At 34.0% G+C, this 21,745-nt stretch overlaps 1 protein-coding gene across 2 annotated transcripts in view; it reads left to right on the top strand.

Moving 5' to 3' along the window:
* Positions 1-21,745, top strand: part of LOC126693482 (cystathionine beta-lyase, chloroplastic-like) — a 37,099-nt gene continuing 15,354 nt past the window's right edge. The window contains exons 1-13 of one of the 2 annotated variants that reach the window (XM_050389472.1): positions 1-296; positions 2,609-2,777; positions 2,887-2,999; positions 5,370-5,440; positions 5,548-5,639; positions 5,861-5,948; positions 6,032-6,143; positions 8,665-8,761; positions 8,862-8,943; positions 10,222-10,339; positions 10,855-10,962; positions 11,041-11,143; positions 12,121-12,296. In XM_050389472.1, coding sequence (XP_050245429.1) covers positions 231-296; positions 2,609-2,777; positions 2,887-2,999; positions 5,370-5,440; positions 5,548-5,639; positions 5,861-5,948; positions 6,032-6,143; positions 8,665-8,761; positions 8,862-8,943; positions 10,222-10,339; positions 10,855-10,962; positions 11,041-11,143; positions 12,121-12,296 — 1,395 coding nt within the window. In that variant the 5' untranslated portion in view covers positions 1-230. Of the gene's footprint in view, positions 297-2,608; positions 2,778-2,886; positions 3,000-5,369; positions 5,441-5,547; positions 5,640-5,860; positions 5,949-6,031; positions 6,144-8,664; positions 8,762-8,861; positions 8,944-10,221; positions 10,340-10,854; positions 10,963-11,040; positions 11,144-12,120; positions 12,626-21,745 lie in introns of those variants that run through there. The other variant, XM_050389471.1, reaches the window with a different exon arrangement.

Raw genomic sequence — 21,745 nt, 5'->3', positions numbered from 1 at the left:
TCGTTACACAGCAAATTGTGACATAAAAGTGGTGCACTTTCCCGTGTCCTGAGCATTACTCACCTTAAAATGGCGACTCAGTACATTCATCACCAGCCAGTACCCCCACCAACTTCGAAGTTCAAACACATAACTAGCATTTCTCTTACATTAGCAAAACCCAAACACCAAAGCCCAAACCCCATAACTTATTAGAAATAAAAACCCTCCATAACTCCTCTTCAATTTTCATGGCTTCCACCTCTTCATTCTCGCTCACCCCATGCTTTTTCCGCTCCACTGATTTCAACGATCACGTAAGCTTCCCCCCCCAACTCATTCTTTTTCTGCATTACTCTATGTTTGGTTAGCGAGAAAATGCCCGAAAATTTAGAATGAGGAAACTAAGAGGACTGAGGAATAGTGGCCAGAATTTGATTTGATTGCTTCTTCTTTTATTCATTTATTTATTAATTTTTATTGCTATTTAGATGGATAAGCAGAGGGTTAGAGTTTTTGTTCCATAATTATAATTGTTTTGATTATTGACTGTACTATATTAGAACTTGTTTTGTGTCTTATTCTCTGTTTGCTTCCCGAGAAAATGCCGGAAAAAAGTTTCTATTTTGTGCTGAGATTGTCGTTTTTGAGAAAATTTAACATGAGGAAACAAAGAGGACCGAGGAATGGTAGTCAGAATTTGATTTGATTTTTTTTTTTTCCGGCTATTTTGATGGATAAGCAGAGGTTTAGGATTTTTGTTCCATAATTATGATTGATTTGATTGTTGACTGTACTATTTTAGAACTTGTTTTGTGTGTTTCTCTCTGTTTGGTTCCCCAGAAAATGCGGGGAAAAAGTTTCAATTTTGTGCTGATATTGCCGTGTTTGAGAAAACTTAACATGAGGAAACTAAGAGGACTGAGGAATAATAGCCAGAATTTGATTTGATTACTTTTTATCATATTTCTTATTCTTGCTATTTAGATGGATAAGCAGATGGTTGGGGTTTTTGTTCCATAATTATGATTGATTTGATTGTTGACAGTACTATTTTAGAACTTGTTTTGTGTGTTACTCTGTTTGGTTCCCCAGAAAATGCGGGAAAAATTTTCCATTTTGTGCTGAGATCGTCGTGTTTGAGAAAATTTAACATGAGGAAACTAAGAGGCCTGAGGAATAGTAGTAAGAACTTGTTTTGATTTGATTTGATTTGATTTTTTTTTTATTTGATTTTTTTTGTTTCTTGCTATTCAGATGGATAAGCAAAGGTTTAGGGTTTTTGTTCAATAATTAAGATTGTTTTGATTTTTGACTGTACTATTTTAGAACTTTTTTTTGTGTTACTCTCTGATTGGTTCCCCAGAAAATGCAGGAAAAAACTAGGAAATGACAAGAAATTTTTCCATTTTATTGTGGTATTGGTGTGGTTGAGACAATTTAATATGAGGAAATTGAGAAATGTTGAGGAATAGCGGATTGTTTTGTGTGTTACTCTCTGTTTGAGTTTTATGCGTTGGCTGAAACTTAAATACAGCTATTTGGGTGCAGTACATTAAGTTTCCGAATTAAATTTAAATGCGTGGTTGCATTGACCATTGAAGCACAAAAAATGTTATCTTTTCTAAGAAAAATTAAATCCAATGTAGTTATGTGTTTGAACTTAATTGGGATCCTAATATACTGCACCTAAGTCTTACTCTTAAGCGTTTTGATTATGATGATTGATTGTTGTTTGTCTTTGATTAGAAGAGTGAATGTTCAGTTTGGTTGCTGAGAAATTGTGGGAAAGCAGAGAAATTTTTGACATTTTCGAGAGTTGGGGTATACACTAAAACATCATTCATGTTCAATTGGTTCTCTAAAAACTTATTTGTGCAGCATTACTCTGTGTCTGGTTCCCTAAAAAATGTAGAAAAGAAAAAGGATATTTTTTCTTTCCATTTTTATACTGAGGTGTCTTGGCTTGGGAAATTTAATATGAGGAAATAAAGAGGTCTGAGAAATAGCAGTCAGACTTTGATTTTTATTTGTATTTTTCTTTTTAGGTGGATGAATGGAGGGTTGGGGTTTCATGCTTTATAATTCTGATTGTTGATTGTTATTTGTCTTGGATGGAAGAATGGATGTTCTCTTTGGTCGTTGAGAATGTGTGGGAAAGCAGATCCATAAACACTTAATTTTTTTTTTTTTTGGCTGGGGGTGCGGGGTGGGTGGGTGGGAGATTGTTATGTTATAAAATCCATGATCAGTTGGAGACAAAAACATTATTTTGCTCATTGATGGTGCATTTTTTATTTATTAGAAATTATTGCAACTTGAACTTTAAGTTCTATAAATTTGTTGAGTTCTTGGTAATCACTATTCTGGGTGATTGTGCCCTTTGGTTGTAGAGAAAATGTTGGAAAAGAAAACAGCAAAAATGTTTGGAGGTTTTATTATTTTGGTTGTGGAAATGGAGAAAACTTTAACTGTAAAATTATTTAGAATTATTTTTTTGAAAAATTAAAAAATAGAGAAGAAAAGGTTGGTATTATTATTAATTTTTTCCATCCCTTCATGTTGTTTTCTTTAATTTTCAGGAAGGTCTTTTTTGTTTTGATTCTAATTCTGATTGGTGGTTGCTTAGGATTTAACTGCAAGGAACTTCTTGCCAAGCTTTGGGTTCAAAAAGAATACCAATTTTAAGGGAAACCAGTTGTTAGTTGGGAAGTCATTTAAATTGAATTGCTCGGTAGACAGAGAAATGGATGTCAGCACATCTGCCTTGGTTGATGGTGTTGCAGAGTGCTTAAATGGTATGTGTGGTTGTCATATTGTGGCAATAAAGATATATGATTTTGTTAATTATATCCAAATTTATGGGTTTTCATCGTATTTGTGGTTAATTTGTTTTGTTGGTTGCAGAAATGGAGGTGAAGGAGCCAAGTATTTCAACAATGGTACTGAATTTTGAGAATAAGTTTGATCCTTATGAAGCAATGAGTACCCCACTATACCAAACAGCTACCTTTAAGCAGGTAATACTTGATAAATTCTTGCTAATTTTTGTGAATTTGTTTGTTTATATTATTCAAGAGAGACAGTTATGAGTTTGACTCATTTAAGAAGTTAAATGCGGGGCCAAACTGTGATTACTTAACTTTTTTTGATAATGTGATATCTTTAATTATATTTATTAAAAAACTTTTGGATTTGAACCCTTTTGGGAGAAAAGTTGGGTTGGGAGGGGGGTGGGTAGGGTTGTATGAAGGACTATTGATGTCATTAAAATTTCTTTATTTCAAGCTATTGAGCAATGTTTTTGCTTTAAGGCACAGTGGGTGCTTACGGAAGCAAAAGGTTGGAGATATGAGATATCCGCTTAATTAGTGAAAGGGGAACTGGTGATTTCATCAAATGGTTTAAGTAAGGTGATGGGCGACCTTGCACACTCTCCATTTTGTGTCATCTAGTCTAACTAGCTTGTACCCTTGAAATTTTATTTGTTGTTCATCTTAAGGAGGTTTTCTTGTCCTTCTCATCTAATATCTTTTCTTCTCCTAGCACGCTTGAATTTTTTAGAGGGTGAGGAAAGGTTGGTTTATATGATGTTCTAAGTAAATTGATTTATATGATGTTCTCAGTACGTATTGTAACTCTCCCTTTTAAATCTATGTTACATTTTTCATTGCTTCTTTGTTGATTCCTTTTCATTTTCTTTTCCAAATTCGTGCCCAATCAAAGTTGTCAGTGTTTTAAAGCTTAGGGATTTTTCTAATTGGACATAATTCAATTGTTGCCCAAACCTTTTTTTTTTCCTTTCACATTTTAAAGGTCTCATTTTCCACCCTTTTATATTAGAGTGTTGGATGTTTAGATCACAAAAATATGTGTACTTTTTCAGATGGACTGAACAAAGACTGTTGTGATAATTACTTTTTTTTTTTTTGATAAGTAAGAAGAGATTATTATTAATAAAAGAAAAGCAAGAGAAACACAGAGTTCACGATAGTGAACAAAGGAAAAAAAGAAACAACAAGACAAAAACAGCCCCTAATCTATTCTAATAGAAGAAATAAAATCCATAAGGGTAGAACAATCCGAGAAACCCCAATATCGAGACCAATCAAAGAGGGTCCTCTGGCAAAACTCTAATAGTTGAACCACAATTTTCCCCTCATCTTCAAAAGCCCACTGATTCCGTTCAGACCAAATAGTCCACATTAAACAGCCTGGGACCAAATCCCAAATATCAAAACTATGCTTCCCAAGCCAATGAAACCAACAGAATAATAAGTCCTCAATTGAACCTGGCATGACCCAATTGATCCCAAACAACCGAAGCATATACATCCACAAAGAATGAGCTATTGGAAAAAAAAGTAACAGGTGATCCATAGATTCCGCATTACAATAGCACAAATAACAACGATTCGCCAAAGGGCAACCATGAAGCATAAGATTATCCAAAGTTAGAATCTGACCATGAACTGCTGTCCACATAAAAAAAGCCACTCTTTTAGGAACCTTAACTTTCCAAATACCCTTCCAAGGGAAGGTGGAGGGAGCTACATTTCGAATCTTATGATAGAAAGACCGAGTATCAAACTTCCTACTGCCATTAAGATCCCAACAAAGCCTGTCACACCCTCCACCCCTAAGGATTCGGGTTTGGATGAAATGAAGAAGGGAGTAGGAAGCCGCCAACTCCCAATCATTGAATTCTCTCTGAAATCTTAAACTCCACACTCTGTTATTATCACCCACTGAAGGGCTTAGCACATCAGAAATACAAGCCTCCTTATTAGCTGAACACAAAAATAACTGAGGATAAAGATTTTTAAGAGGGACATTCCTAGTCCACTTATCATGGCAAAAAAGAGTACGAGATCCATCCCCCACCACAACAGAGAAATGCTTAGCAAAAGTTTCCCACCCTTCACTAATACTCCGCCATAACCCACAACCATAGGCCCTACTACAAGCTCTAGTGCACCAACCCCCTTTTCCCTCCCCATATTTCATGGCTATGACCCTTCGCCACAGATGAGAGGTTTCATGGCCATACCTCCAAAGCCATTTCCCTAAAAGGGCCTGATGTGATAATTACTAATTCACTGTTGGCTGTAAATTACAATCATCTTGTAGTTTGTGCCACCTTTTTGGCAGGCATGCACCTATTATTGTGCTTGACACATGCACACTCACGCACAAGGATTCTGCCTGTAAATTTGTATTAATTATAAAACATGAGATTTTGAACCCATCTTTACTTTGGATGTCTATATATCATATGAGAAAATGTGCTTATTGGTCATCACACCTATGCATTTATCTACCTTTTATAATATCTGGATTGCCTCAACTATTTTTCTGACTCAAATAGTCTTTAATACTCTGTTATGCAGCCTTCTGCAACAGAAAATGGCCCCTATGACTATACCAGAAGTGGAAATCCTACACGGGATGCTCTAGAAAGGTGAGATTTTTTGTTTGGTGTACAAATGCAGTTGAATCAGCTCTCTTAATTTATTTTGTGCCTTTTCTATTTTATTTCTGATAAGCTTCACCTCTCTGTATTCTCAGCCTTCTAGCAAAGCTTGATAAAGCAGATCGAGCATTTTGCTTTACTAGTGGAATGGCTGCTTTGGCTGCTGTATCTCATCTTGTTGGAACTGGTGCTTCCCACTGTCATTAATATTTAGTATTTAATTTTCTTGGTATACATGTATTAGATTCTCAAATTAATGTTCAGTGCTGTCAAATTAGCTGGATTGATGTCCATTGGGTTTGTAAAATACTTGCTGATTGTCAAATTGTTGGCTGCCTGATTTTATTATTATTTTTAATCTATTTATTTATTTATTTATTATATTTATTGCGAATGGTGTTTTTTTAGGTGAGGAAATTGTTGCTGGAGATGACCTGTATGGTGGTACTGATCGTTTGCTGTCAAAAGTCATTCCTAAAAAAGGAATTGTGGTGAAGTTAGTATTCCTTTCTCTTTTCTTTATATTAGTTCAGCTACAACTGATATTGAACATTATAACTCACTGCTTACAATGTGCAGGCGAGTGAATACAAGTGATTTGGATGAGGTTGCATCTGCCATTGGGCCCTGGACAAAGCTTGTGTGGCTGGAGACTCCGACCAACCCTCGACAGCAAATATCTGATATAAGAGTATGATTTCTTGGATCTAAAATTCTGAAAGTAGGTTATTGACTACTATTTTTGGTTTATTTAATACTGGGACAAGATCGTAGCCAATGAAGACAATAAAATTCTACGACTATTAATCTGCCAAGATTCTGTGTAATAGCTTATGTGTGTTCCTGGTAACAGTGCTTGAATAGGTGGTCAAGGCACCAAGGGACATTGACTTTATATGGGTTTATTATTTTTGTAATGGTTGCCACATCCCTCTCACATTGGAGTGGACCCCACAAGTGTGGGACCCACTCCAATGCGAGAGAGGATGTTGCATGTAACCATTGCACATAATACCACCTCCTTTAAATTGGGTCTTTGCCACAAAGTTTCTACCACTTGAGTCTTGACTGGTTGTGATAAGACTAAGGATGCATGGTGCTTCCATTTTTCCTGGTTTGTGTTTCTTTAAGCTCTTAAGGGATTCTGAATTTCTGGATTTAGATTTTATAAGATCCGAAGAAACAAGATAAAAACATTGACTCTGGTAAGTTTACCACATTGTTCTACTTATCAAAAAAAAAAAAAAAAGTTTACCACAAATAGTTATTCAGTTTGATTTTTTGGATGATTGAATCTAAGATTTGATCTCATAGTTGGCTATTCCATGTTTTTTGCTTTGTTCTATATTTCATGTATAAGATATTTTGAGTTTGAGAGGCTAGAATCTAAGAATTCAGATTCAGGGATTGAAAGGTAAAGAATGTTGCAGATTGTGAACATGGATGCTTCTTTGTCTCATTGTTGGCTGCATATCTGTGTCATTTTATTTTGTTGGATAAGAAATGTAGCTTATGATCTTTCAAAGGATGATATGATAGGCTTATAATTGTGAATGAGAATCCTCAGCACTCATCAGATTTACTAAGCTTTTGACGGGGAAATAACATACAAGCCCTTTAAAGCTCAATATTACTAGACTTTTTATTCAGTAAAGCCTTGCCTAGCTAGAACTTCATGTAACATCAAAGAGAACCATGGATTCATGCTAGCCATCCAGATGGTTCTTGGAAAAAATTGGGTATAAACTAAATCACCAGGTAATAAGAGTAAATAGTCTGCGACACCAAGGCTTGGAGGCCATTGAAACCATTTTAATGAAGAGAGTTGAATGGGTCTATTGGTATACCAGTAACTGGGCTAGAAATTTATTTGATTCCCTGTTTTACACCAAAAATGCTCTTTGGCCTACTGACTAGTCTTTCAGCTTGGTGTAGTCCTTGTATCTCATATGTCTGTGGACTTCATCAATCTATCAACTTGCATGAAATTTCCTTCTAAAGAAAACTCTCTTTGCAAAGCCACCGAAATTATCTTCTTTGAAGGGCTGCTTTAACACTTACAAGGATATAACAGATACTTGCCACTTACAAGGATATAACAGATACTTGCCTATTTTAGAAGTGGGGTTGGTTTCTTGATTAATTAGTTGATCCTAGACTCAACTTTCTTTTCTAATAAAAAAGCTCATTCTATATTTCCATCTTTCTTGGATATAGGTGTTTTGAGTTTATAATTGAAACTTAAAATGGGGATATTAGAGGAGCTTTAGGTCAAGGTAGCATCTACCCTTCACAACTTATTTTGACTCTTTTTAATTTTAAGGTTGATATTCTTGTGCATAAAAAAGCCCTATAGAATTAGACATTTGCGTTCTTGGAGCTGATGTAAGGTGATAATAGTGATAATTGTTGTTATAGGCATATAGGAATAAATGGTTTTCACTTTTTATATATATATGTTAAAGAAAAATGATTTCTGCCTTCCATAAGATATGAAATGAAGAAATTTGTTTAAAGATAGGAGTGGCTTCTATTGAGGAAAAGACAATGGAGAGTTACTTGAGATGGCTTGGATGTGCAGAGGAGAGCGATAAATGCGCTAGTGAGGAAGAGTGATTTGATTCAAGTCAATTGAACAAAAGGAGGTAGAGGAAGTCTAATATACCACTAGCAGATAGTAAAAAAAGGCCATGTTGTTGATAGAGAGCATGATTTTGGATAGGATAGAATGGCCAAAAAAAAAAGTACATGTGGTCGACCCCAATTAGTCTGTTGAGGATCCATGTCAAGTAATGACTGAGTGTTCACAATACTCTCTTATGTGTGAGATATTTCATTGGCCAAGGACATATTATCAGTAAGCCTTTACATATTGCAGAGTGGTTCCCCAATTTTTATTATTATCAGTTTTTATTGCCTAATTAGTTGTTACACATCTTAGGTTGACTTTACTTGACAGTGGTATTGCATTTGACATAGAACATCATTGCTGATAATGTAAAGAGATGCATCTGTAGCTATTTAAAATAATTGGATAAACTTTTACATTTCTTTGTGGCTGTGAATCTTTGTGCCTAGTTGTTATGATTGGTTTCTTCATGTTTATACGATAAAATTTTCAGAATAGTATCCTTCTTATTTTGGGCTGATAAAATCATACAGAAAGTCAGTACTTTCTAATGGAAAAATTCTATTGTGCTGATCCATTTCAGAAAATAGCAGAGATGGCTCATGCACATGGAGCTCTTCTGATGGTGGATAATAGTATAATGTCCCCTGTATTATCACAGCCATTGACACTTGGAGCAGGTTATTAACCATCCACTATAGATGTAAAGTTGGGATTTTTACAATTGTTAGATTTCTCCTTCTAATCTTCTATTTTTTAATTGGCCCTTCTCCCTTTTAGATATTGTTATGCATTCAGCTACAAAATTTATTGCTGGACATAGTGATATCATGGCAGGTGTGCTTGCCGTGAATGGGGAAAGGTAATACCTCTTGCTCTGTGCTTTCAGATTGAACATATAGCATGCATCTTTGTAAGTTGTTTTATCTGCACTATTTAATTTTCATTTCAATTTGTTGCCTTATCCCAAAAAAGGAAAAAATAATTTGGTTTGTTGGAAAGTAATGAATCCTTTTGGAAGTGAGTGATGAACTTGATGTTGATTAAAATAGCACGCTTTCATGCACTTAATGAACTGAACACCTTAAAAAGATAGTTCTTCAAATTTTTTTGAAGCTCTTCATGATGGCAGTCTGATGCAAGGTCCACTCAGTCAGTGAGTACTCAACTCCATGATAAAAAATAGCTCAAGAAAACATTGCTAATTGTTTATCTATGAATAGTATTTTCTAATGTTGAGCACACCCTTTTGCTGGTAGGAGTTGTTTTGTATGTCTTTGCTTATTGTGCTAATGCTGTTTAGATCTTGAGATTAATTTTGGAATAGAATTAATATAGTGGGTTACATTGATTCGTTTAATGACTTACTGCTCTTTTCTTATAATTTCTTCCTCAATATTTTCTGGTTGATGTTTTATGCTGACTTGGTTGTTAGAGTGAGTTCTGGCTTCCCTATTTGTGGTCCTATGCATGTGAGTTGCATCTTTTTTTTTTTTTGATACTTCAATAGTTACAATAGGGGAGGGGGGATTTGAACCCTGGATGTCTCTGTTGGAAACACTAAGAGGTGCTAGATGAGCTATAAGGCTCTTGGCTCATCTATGTATATTTATGATGATTTAATTGACAATATGCAATCTGTTTGGCAATGGACAAACTGTAATGCAATATGTGGATTAAGAGGATTAGATTCAAATCTGGTCCTTTGACATCTTAATATACTAGCAAATTGGGCTTGTAGTGGTAAACTATGTGCATTGCCCACAGCAGAGCTTCGACCTCAAAAGCTTATTACAGTTACACACCTACAATTATTAAATCATTAGGCTTATCTGCTACTTAACTTGTTAAGAACTGTGCATGTATCGTGGATGTAAAAAATGCATTCTTGAGAGGCTGTGGACCCTAGGTTCAACTTGAAAGTTTCCACTCAAGCTTTGACTCCTCTCTTTCTCTTGCTACAAGCTCCATTGTAAGATAAACCTTGTTTTAAACCTGGGTATTATGTGTGGTATTTTGTTATTTTTTTCAGTCATTTTTCTCTTCTAATTTTTGCATGTTTGTTCTAGTTTAGGTAATTTGGAATTCATTCTTATCACATTTGCTTTTACAACTTCTCCACTGTTCTCATATTTTTCAGCTTGGCAAAAGAATTGTATTTCATACAAAATGCGGAAGGCTCTGGGTTAGCTCCATTTGACTGTTGGATCTGTTTACGGGGGATAAAAACAATGGCCTTACGAGTTGAGAAGCAACAGGTGCTATTTCAAACCTTATTTAAGTACCTCTTGTACTTTCCTTTCTAAATATTTTATCCAATGATATATGAAATTTTGTTTCTCATGTGGTATTTATTGGATTTCAGCATAATTTTATTAACTCAAATGCTTAGGGCATGTATGGTACAAAAAATAAAAATACAGAAGGAATTGGAATTGCTATCCTAATCAGTATTCCTGGAAATATAATTGCTACTTCTATTCATTCTTGTTGCAGCATTGGAATAATAGAACCTATAATTAGAAAATTGTCTTTTTGATGGCTACAGAGTTAGCGTTATTGATTTGAGACTTCTTGTTGAAAAGATTTGGTTGGGGTCTTTATCAATTCCTCTGCTTCTAGAATATAATATGATTTCGAATCTGGAATTTCATCATTATCATTTTTGTATTACATACTGCCTTTGTTCTTCTGCATCGTTTTTCTGTTGCAAGGATAGAAATATGCTAGCGGATTTTCCTATTGAAATTTGATGTTTTCGCTTCTTTGGCAGGATAATGCACAGAAAATTGCTGAGTTCCTTGCATCCCATCCACGAGTGAAGGAAGTTTACTATGCTGGTCTTTCTGATCATCCTGGACATGACTTACATTATTCTCAGGTACTGATAGATCTCTGAGATTAATACTGCAAGACCAATACACACTCCTGAAACTATTTATATGTTTACCTCTTCCAGGCAAAGGGTGCAGGGTCTGTGCTTAGCTTTTTGACAGGCTCACTGGCACTCTCAAAGCATATTGTGGAGACTACCAAATACTTCAGCATAACTGTTAGCTTTGGTAATCTCTCTCCCACCTGAAGTTCCTGCAAGCCTTAACAGATAATAAAAATGAAAATTTTTGGTTTAACATCGGTTTCTCCAGGGTATCACATGGTTAAGAAAATTGATGGTAAAATTGAAGTGTTCCATCCATCCACCTTGAGTATATATTATGCAAAAAAAAATCCAGATTTTTCTCTCCATACTGATTTTTCGGAAAATAACTAACCCAGGTGCCAATTAAAAATCTACCCATTTATCCTCTCTCTCTCTGCTTCTCCCTGACTGTCACTTGGTGCGTCAGTACTATGTGCTTTGCATTGCACTTGTTTTGTATGTTATCTTGCATGAGACAGAATTATATTTGAAAGTTGGTTAAACTTGCTATTCCAAAAAATAAAAAAAGGTTAACGTTTATTTCCTTTTAAATTTGAAATTTTATTACATTAATCTTTAGCATTGACAAAACTTTATAAATTTAGATTTAAGGAGATTGTGGACATCTCACTTTGGGAAAAAAAAATCATGTGGTTCTTTAACTATGTAGTTGGAACAATAATTTCTTTTTATCTTGAAGTATACAACTAAATGAGCTGTAGCGATTTCCCATGAAACTGACTTAAACAGCCAATTTACGCATGTTTTTGTGCAGTACTAGTGGTATTGTACTTGTGTCGTTTTTTATCTTGTAGCTGGTAAGATATGGATTAACGTGCGATATGTATTGTTTCTCATGCAAAATCTATGATAAGGTACTACGGACTTTGGTCCTAATCAGATTCTGAATTAGATTTTTCTATGATCTTTGGTTGTGAATCTCTTGCGACATTATCTTGGTTAAAAATATACCTATATAAAAAAATAATTCTTGGGTAAAAATCAACATGGGATTTACTATTTCCATAAAACTAATTTCGCTTGACCAATTATGAAGTTTGGATTTGATTTTCCGAAAATTTCTTAACCTCTGTAATTGTATCTATGTTTCATTCATAGGAAGTGTGAAGTCCCTCATAAGCATGCCCTGCTTTATGTCGCATGCAAGCATACCAGCTGAAGTGCGTGAGGCCAGAGGTTTAACCGAAGATCTTGTTCGAATATCAGTGGGGATTGAGGATGTGAATGATCTAATTGCTGATTTAGACAATGCTCTTAGAACTGGGCCTCTATAGGTGCTTTTGGATATCCAACCTATAAGCACTTGGCTGCGATGATGACCTGAATCTGTTTCCAATTGTTAACATACGAATCATATGATTCGTGCTTAAAATTTATAATAGATTTGGGTGCATTATTATTCTTAGTCTGGATTGGTCCTAAGAATATTTTTGAGGTTCTTTTGACATGTATTCATAAGAGAAAAATGCATTCTGGACCAAATCAAGAGCACCTTAGTTTATACGGTTGTAACTTGTAAACTTGTAAATGCTATTTTATGTGCTGGTCAAAGCCATCTTTGAGAGTGAATTTTGAGATTTATCCATGACTGCTATTTCCTCTAGTCTTAAAATCTCAAATTCCTCTGTGGGCCTAAAAAATGGTTCTTCTTTAATTTCATGAGCTGTTCATGGATTTAATCGAATCCTTAAATGTTGACCTAGGAGTAGGACGCAACGCCCTCTTCTGCAAGGCAGTGTAGTTGTGTATGCCTGTTCTCTTAGGCAGACAAGTGAAATTCAGATGATATTGATACCAGAAGCGATTAAAATTGTTTGCATTGTTTCATTTGAGGCCAGTTTCTTGTAATATATATGCCATTTTATAAGCCCTGAATCTCTCTTTTGTCATGAAAGTGTTAATTGGCACATTACTGGCAAAGATGTCAATTTTGGTCTGGTGACTATTCGGTTTGTCTATTAGAAAAAAAAAAAAAAAAAAATTAAGTATTAAATATACTGGTGTATCATTTTGGGTTATCATTGATTCATTATATATATATATATATATATATATATATATATTTATATCAGTATTATAAAATAGATACATCTAACTATTTTTCAAGTTTATAATATATAAAAATTATCAACACCATCCCATAAAAAAATAATAATAATAATAAATAAAATAAAAACACCATCATTTAATAATAATGAGGATTTTTTTTTTCCCTTTTGTATTAATAGGTTTTGTTGGCATATCTAATTTATTGTATTGTAACTTATATATTTTATATCCTTCACACCTACACTAATGGTAAGATTAAATAATTAACAAATATATAGTAAGAAAAGTTTTTTTTAAAAAAAAAGAGAGAGAGAATAAGGAGAGTAAAGGGTGGGAAGGGTAGCACCTTTTGTTAATTAATGAATTTATTTCCTCCTTTGCCAAAAAAAGAGGGTAAAATACAAAATCTACTTGTGAGATTTGCTTCCTCAAAAAAAAAAAAAAAAAAAAAAGGGTGAGATTTGAGTTAATGTCTGTTGAAGGCCAAAATTTCACAAGAAAGCTCATTTCATGAAAAGTAAAGAAGGCCCAATTCAAGCAGCAAGAAGAATCAACATTAAGACCCTATTTATGTTCAGATTTCCAGCAAAAAGGCCATTAAAAAATCCAGCAAAATCCAGTGAAAGAACTGGGCCGGGATACCCAGAGGCTGCCAGAGGCCCAGGATCCTCAGGTAATGCAGCACAGCTAATGTGGGATTGAGACAGCTTAAGAGAGGTACCACGAGAGATGTCCTTCTCAAGTATCCAGTGGTGCAGCAAAGAATCAGAAAGTATAAAGCAAACATTCATGAACAAAGGAGCTGTACCACAAGGAACCAAGAATGAGAAAATCATAAGTAGAAGCGATTGGAAGGGAACTTTCAACCCAGCAGTAAAAGATTCCAACTATTTGGGAATAATGACAGCAAGGAAATACAATCGACAGCTGAGTCTGAAAAGTGAGAAACCTTGAAAGAAGAGAGATTGAAGGCTAGTTGCCCAAGGACGCCCCGGAATGGAAAGTCAGCAAGTGACTTTTAGAGAAATAGCACTAAAAGATGAAAATCATGAGAAAAAAGGGAAGAGACCAGCCCCTAAGCAACTGTCACAGCACGAGCTCTGAGGGGTAAAAGAGAGAAATCACTAGTACCTCGGAGCCCTAGAAAACATACTATAAAAGGAAGAGAAAACCCATGTTGAAGGGAGGGATTTTCAGTAGGAAGAATATCATAACAGAGTCATTAGAACTCTGTAAAATTTAAGAAAAACAGAGGAACGTCTCCCGGTATCCTAGAAACAACCACTATAGCACATACTTGGATTTAAAAGGATTCAAACTTTGCAAGGCTTAGAGGCTTGGATAACCATCGAAGTCTGTAATTTTTGAGCTTATTTGAACCTTGTATCACGTCTTAGTGAGCACATTTGTAATCCACAATTAAGAAAAAATAATGAAATATCTCATATTGATTTGAGGATTTCTAACAATTACTTTGCATATTTCTTTATTATATTATCTTCCTTTACAGCTTCTTGCTGCTCAATACATATATTTTTACTTGTTAATTTTTCCTTTTACTCAGCCAAAAGCTAAGTCCTTTGCCCACTCAGACTTGAGTTCCAAATCCCACAAGTCTTGTGCAAAAGCACTAAGTTTGTGAGAATTGGGGCCAGGATCCTCGTGGCTGAATCATTCTCATGAAATTCATTTATATATATGTATATGTATTAATATATTGTGAGAGTGCTTTTTTCGGGATACTCAGGCCCAAAGATCCCGGGCCTGAATGAAAAAAGAAAGGATTTGGTGGACTGGGCCTTGACTCACCGCAGCTAAATGGCTGTTTAAGAATCAAGTGAATGCAGAGAATACTCCTGACAACATACAAAAATGACAAACAAGGATATCGAGGAGTGCCAGAAATTAACAACGTAAGCTCAGAAAGAAAAGAAAAGCAGGATTAGCAAGACGATAAAAAAAAGTACTGTGGGGATCCTGGGAATTATGAAACAGTATTTCATTAAAGCATTATCTGTTTGATTACAGCAAGCTTACTAGGACGTGATACAAGGTCCAATCGAGCTCAAAAATTGCAGCCTTGAATGGCTATTTCAGCCTTCAAAACTTGCGAAGTTTGATTCTCGTTGGATCCGAGTATGTGTCATAGTTGCTTTTACAGGATATCGGGAAGCAGTATTTGTTTTTCCCTTAGTATTCTTTCTGCCTGGACTTTCTGATGATTTTTTCTAGTGAATCTCTTCTTTCTATTGTTCCTTTCTTTTTTTCTCGCTGCCTTCTTCACAACCCATCCTCTCCTTTTATAGTGGAGTTTTTCTGGGCGTCTTGGGGAACCGTTGGTTCCCCTGTTTTGGTCTTTTGCAAACAGAGTATGTTCTGTCCTCATCATCTCGGTAAGTCCCCTTTTCCATTTTCTCTCATTCTTTCCTTCTCTTGGTTCTGATTCCTTCGAAAGCTTCTGGTTGGCCATCCTCTTTGGGATGTGCTGAGGTATGCCCTTCTCGGCATCCTCACTTCTGGCGTCTTTTACCTTTCTGTTTCTTTCCTATTTGGGCGGAATCCTGTTCTGCTCTTTTGAAATTGTTTTGTTATCATTCTTCTTCCTTGTCTTGGTTCCCCGACGCCTTTTCTGTCTGTGCCATGAAGGGTCGCTTGCGTTCTTTTGTTTTTCTTGTTTTCTTTTTCTGTCTTCTTTCTATCGATCTGTCCTGGTCTTCTTTTTCTTTGCGCTTATTGATGGTGCCTGAGGATCCTTGCGTTTTATACTTTGCTGTGATGTTCTCTCTCTTTTTTTCTTTGGTTGCTTTTCCTTTTCTGGGCTTCGGGATCCTCAGGGCCTTTCGTATAATCCCTTTGGACTTGGTCTGAGTTTTCTTTTTTTCTGGGCTTAACTCACTCTTTCTTGGGCTCAGCTTATTCTTTCTTGGGCTTATTTTACTGTGATTTTTTAGACCTCAACATATATATATCCTAATCTAAGAAACTAACAATTATTTGAAGATATGTGCATTGTATAGTTTTTCTTATGTAGGACCTATAGAGGTAAAAGGAAAGAACAAAACTCCATTGCATAACAAGCATGGAGAAAGATTGTATAGTGCAGAGAACCAGAGATTCTGGGTTCTTACAGGCCTAATACGTCCCGGGATCCCACGACAGTACGTTTCGGGATCCCACGACAGTACGCCCGGGGTACCAAGTGAAGGAATTCTTTAAAATGTTTATATGATAAAAGATAAGCCTTAAATATTCTATTTCAATCTCTTTCTCATTGTGAATATTATGAACATCTATTTTACTTATTTTGTAAGAGTAAAGGGTCATTTTATGATACTAAAACACTTATAATGGTATTTTATTGCTTAGGAGGAATCGCATTTTTGCCTTGAGGAGATTTATGTGACTTGCGCACAACTTGGTTCGTAATCAGCCCCCATTTAGCTGCGGTGAACCAAGCCCAGTCCACCAAACTACAACTATTTGGCCCAGGATCCTTGGGCCTGTGTGCTAAAAGAAAAAGCACTCTCACAATGTCAAGTGCTATGAAAAATTTTCAAAAATATTCAATTTACTCTCTAAGCATAAATGCTACTCAATACTGTTTGAAAATTTCCCTACTTTTGCTTCAATCTCCATCTTTGGCTATTATTTATCTATCATTAATTATCCAAACACTCCATTGTACATATAATTATCAATGAGATTTGTACAGTCAAGACAAGTAGTTGGAAGGAATCAGAAGACTTGGAGCATGAAAATTTCATATGGTATTGAATATTTGAACTCTGAACATCTCTATTGAAAATATCAAGATGTTGCAATTGAGCTACAAAGCTCTTGGCATTAGTAAATTAATTTTTACTTTGTTTATATATGTTTAGTTGATTTAATTAATTGGTTAGTTCATATTTATGTGTGCTCTACAATGGTCAAATTACTTTGTAATAAGCAAACTTTAAACTATTGACCATTTAAGTTTCAAATTGGAGTATAGATTAGAATCTTCTAGAGTCCTTAGGGTAATTTCGTTAAATTTTATCTATTTATTTTAAAATAAATGAATTGAATTTTATCACATAATAATCATTAATTTAAATACACATGCAAATTGTGATGGTTAAGGTGTGTTTAAATTTGATAACACGGAAAAAAATTCAATTCACTTATTTTAAAATGGAGGGATATAATTATGAACTCCTATATAGAATTATCCTAAATCTTTGGACAAAATGGGCTTCTGCCCTTTTCAGCCAAATTAATTAGCCTTTTGCCCTTATTTCCAAACTAAATAGGGAAATGCCCCTCTTTTGAAACTCGACTTTCTCAAAATCGAGTTAAAAAAAAAAAAATTTCTGCAGCCCTATAGTGACGTTTTTAAGGACCTATAGTGACGTTTTAAGAACCTATAATGACGTTTTGAGAACCTATAATGACGTTTTGTAACTTGATATCCAGGAAATCGAGTTATAGGCAATACTATAAGTCCTTGAAAACGTCACTATAGGGCTTAACTCGATTTTGAAAAAGTCGAGTTTCAAAAGAGGGGCATTTCTCTATTTAGTTTGGGAAGAAGGGCAAAAAACTAATTAATTTGGTTGAAAAGGGCAGAAGCCCATTTTGTCCCTAAATCTTTATAGGATTTTAGTCACCATGACTAGTGAAAATGATTTTTCTTTCTTGTTTCTTACCACTACATTTACCATATGTATGGTTGGAGACTTGGAGGGAAGATAAAAGATAGAAAAATAATGAAGAGAAATATGAGGGAGGATAAGAAAAATAATTTGTTTGGTTGATAGAAATTGAGGGAGTAAAAAGAAAATGGAGGAAATGATTTTTCCTTGGACCTACCATTTTTCTTTCCTCCTAAATTGAAAGGAAATAAAAGAGAAGAGAGAGTTGCACATGGGATCACATCATAATCCATTTCCTTCTTTACAACCTAGTTATACACTTATTGCGTATCAATCACAACTTGGTTGCATTGTCCTATAAGACACAAACAATGTTAGATATTCCTAGAAAAAATAAATTCAAATTAATCAAGTGTTTGAATTCAATTGAAAATTTTAATGTAGGAAAATTATAAGTTTACATTATATTATCAATATAAGATTTACATTACAGATTAAAAAAATGTGTGCATATTTGCGTACAATATTGTACACATTTATTTTGTTTACAATCTTATGTTTATAGTACAATACAAACCAATAACTATCCTTTAATGTATTACATAAAAGGAATTTGGAATAATGGGCATTTACCCCTAATTTACAAATTATGCAGTAAAATATTTATGGTTTGAAAATGTCCCTATTTTTGAAACTAGATTTTAATAAAATCGAGTTACATTTGTAACTCAACATTAACAATGTCGAGTTCAGTTTCAAAAAAAAAAAAAAGTCGAGTTCTATGCATATTTTACCATTTAAATTTTTTTGAAAATTTAAGTGGAACTTGACATTGATAAACGTCGAGTTCTACTTAAAAATATAAATAGAATTTGTTTTTGAAAAAATCGAACTTTACATAGAATTCGATTTTTTTTTAAAAATCGAGTTTAAAAAATAGAAGCATATTGTTAAAAAGTTTTCAAATATAAACATTTTGTTACATAATTTGTAAAACAGAGACAAATTTCCATTTTTCCTCCCCCAAGGAATTTTACCTGAGGATCAAGCTGTGTTCATATATTTATAGAGAATATAATACTACCCTTATCTTTCCTTTCTTTATCTTCTGGGTCCTTCTGTTTTGCCAAATATACTGCTGTATTATTCGAAGACGCATGCATGAGGGATAAGTGGAAAAAGCGCCTATTGGCCGACACTGACAAAACAGTCTGCCTTTCGTCCCTTCATTTATCACACCACAATATGGGGTCCCGCGCATCGATGCTGATTTTCGCAATAATAAAGGCGTGGCTAATCTGCTGTTCATCTGCAAAATGTTACTAAAAGATGCGGAGGTTTCAGTGTTAGAACATGTGCATTAGCCACTCCATAAAGCTGCTCATATGGGTTGTGTGGGAGCTAGGCCAGACCAATTATTGTTTCAAAAAAAATCTTATTATACACTTCTTATTGCATAGCACATTCTGTACATACTTCGTTTTAATTTTTTTTTTTCTATAAATATTTTCAGTTAAAATTATAAAATTGTGTGAAGTACTGTTTTAAAAAAACGATTTCATGAGTATAGTGTGTGTATAGTGAATGACTATCATCGTTAACTTATTGTTTTACATCTCTATGTTGATCAGCAGTCTTCCTCTTAATAATTCCTATGATCTTATACACTTTCAACTTTAATAATCAGTGCGCTTATCATATTTCTACCATCTACTTCTACTAACTACATTAAAACAGGCAATGCCTCTCTATCTACCGTAAACTTGGTTTAGTCAATTGGTGAGCAAAACTCACTGTTTTATTTTTTTAGCCAGCGTTTTTTTTAATATTTATATGAGTTGTCATATATATTGTTATATTGTCACAATAAATTTTACAATATTTTCATAATTATTTAGGTGTCAATTTCTTATAGGTTGAAATTTATATAAAAAAAGTGCCAATCCGCAAATAGTGCCACTTTGGTCTGTTCAAGTGGCACAGTAGCTACAGTGTTTTTTTTTTCCCAGTCATACGTTCTCTTTGTGTGTGTGTGTGTGAGTGTTTTTTTTTTTTTTTTTTTTAATATTTATATCAGTTGACATATATATGTTATATTGGCACAACAAATTTTATAATATTTTCACAATTATTGAGGTGTCAACTTCTTATAGGTCAAAATAAAATAATAAAATATGAGACTATGACCAACCACAACTAAAAATAAATGTTTTGCGAAAATATTGTAAAACTTGTTGTTATCATAATATTTTCATAATTGTTGAGATCTCAGTTTCTTATAGACTAAAAAAAAAAAAAAAATGCTAAGTCCATAACATTTTCACATTAATTTCACAATAAATCATAAGTAAGCTATTATTGATGGATAAAAAAGTGACGTCAGTTGTGGGTCCATTTTCAAATCAATAACAACTTGCCAACTAGAATTTGTTATGAAACTTACCACGACTGAAAATAAAGGTATTGTGAGAACATTGTGACAATTTGTTATGTTCTTAGACTTCTTTTTTGGTTTAGTCAAATTTGGTGAGCAAAAATTCACAGTTTCATGCACAATTTTCTTTTGTTGGTTTTTTGTTTGTTGTTTTTTTAATACATAGTTTAAAGTGGTTGTCCCAATTAAAAACCAATAACAATTTATCACCTAAAATTTGTTGTGAAAATGTTGTGAATGTAGCATTACTTTAAAATAAAATTATAAAATATCATATCAAGGTCCACCATAGCTAAAATAAAGGTATTGAGAAAATATCATGACATTTATTGTGTTCCGGCCTTTTTTTTTAGGCAATTTGTTGAGCCAAAATTCATAATTTTACGAACAGTTTTCTTGGGCTGACATTTTTTTTAACACATTGTTTAAAGTAAAAAACACATAGTTTTACTAATGAAAAAGAATTATGGAAAAAAGTACTTTCCCCCTTTATGTTTGGGGTAGTTTCATCCCCTCCAATTTTAAAGTTGAATAATTTCCTCCTTTATATTTTGTAGACAAGTATATAGTTCATACTGTTACTCTCTTAGTTAAATCCTAACAAAATCTTATAATTCCTAGAATATTTCATTGTGCAATAACTAAAATGCCTCATTAAATTTTAATGTCCCAAAAATTTTCTTCATGTATTTTGAGTTTTATGTGTTAGTCATACTTAGAAAGTAAAATTGGTGATGTATGGTATTCTATTTGTTACCTAGAGAACACTAATTTATTAGTGGTTTAAATTTTCTAGATTTACATTTCATTTTTATTCATATAAAATTTATGAAAAATGTTAGTAGCACAATTTATTTCACAACCATCAAAGATTTTACCAGTTGAGCTAATTGGAACCCACATCCTTAGGGCAATTGTTAATAAATCATAATAGGAAAGTTTTGAGACTACTTTTATGATAGGGCAAAACTTAGGTACAATACCTTAGGTTCCCTACTTAAAATTTTGACATCTGTCCAATTTAACCTCTCAAGCAAACGGCGTTAAAACCAATTTTTTTTTCCTTCTTCCTTCTTTTTCCTGTACTGAACGGCTTCTCTTCCAAACCCAAAACCTTTTTCTTCCAAACCACCCATGACGCTTCTCTTCGAAACCCAAAACCCAAAAAAAGAAAAAAGAAAAGAAAAGAAAATCTCATATCTCCCTCTCTTTCACTCTCGGTGTGGGTGTATCCGTTTACTTTCTTCTTTTCTGATCTATGATTCTTTCTCTCTCTCGGTGTGGGTGTATTTGTTTCCTTTCTTCTTTTTCTGATCTATGATTCTTTCTGATCTATGATTCTCTCTCTCTCTCTCTCTAGACAAAAGAAGGAAAGAGGCTGTGACGATGGCTTTGTTGATGTTAGGAGTGTGGAAGTTTCGGGTATAGCTGAAAAGGTTTTGTTTTTTGGTTTGAAACCCAGTAGATCTGGCTTTTATTTTTTGATTTTTTTATCTTTCTTGTTTGGTTCTGCATTTTAGCTTTTGAGTTTTGGATTGGAATTTGGAATTTCTTTTATTATCTTCATTTTAGCTTCATCAATCAGAGGCAACTGGGGATTTGAAGC

Source organism: Quercus robur, chromosome 7 (assembly GCF_932294415.1).
Source record: "Quercus robur chromosome 7, dhQueRobu3.1, whole genome shotgun sequence".
NCBI classification, from domain to species: Eukaryota; Viridiplantae; Streptophyta; class Magnoliopsida; order Fagales; family Fagaceae; genus Quercus; species Quercus robur.
This window is presented reverse-complemented; position numbering and strand designations above follow the sequence as displayed.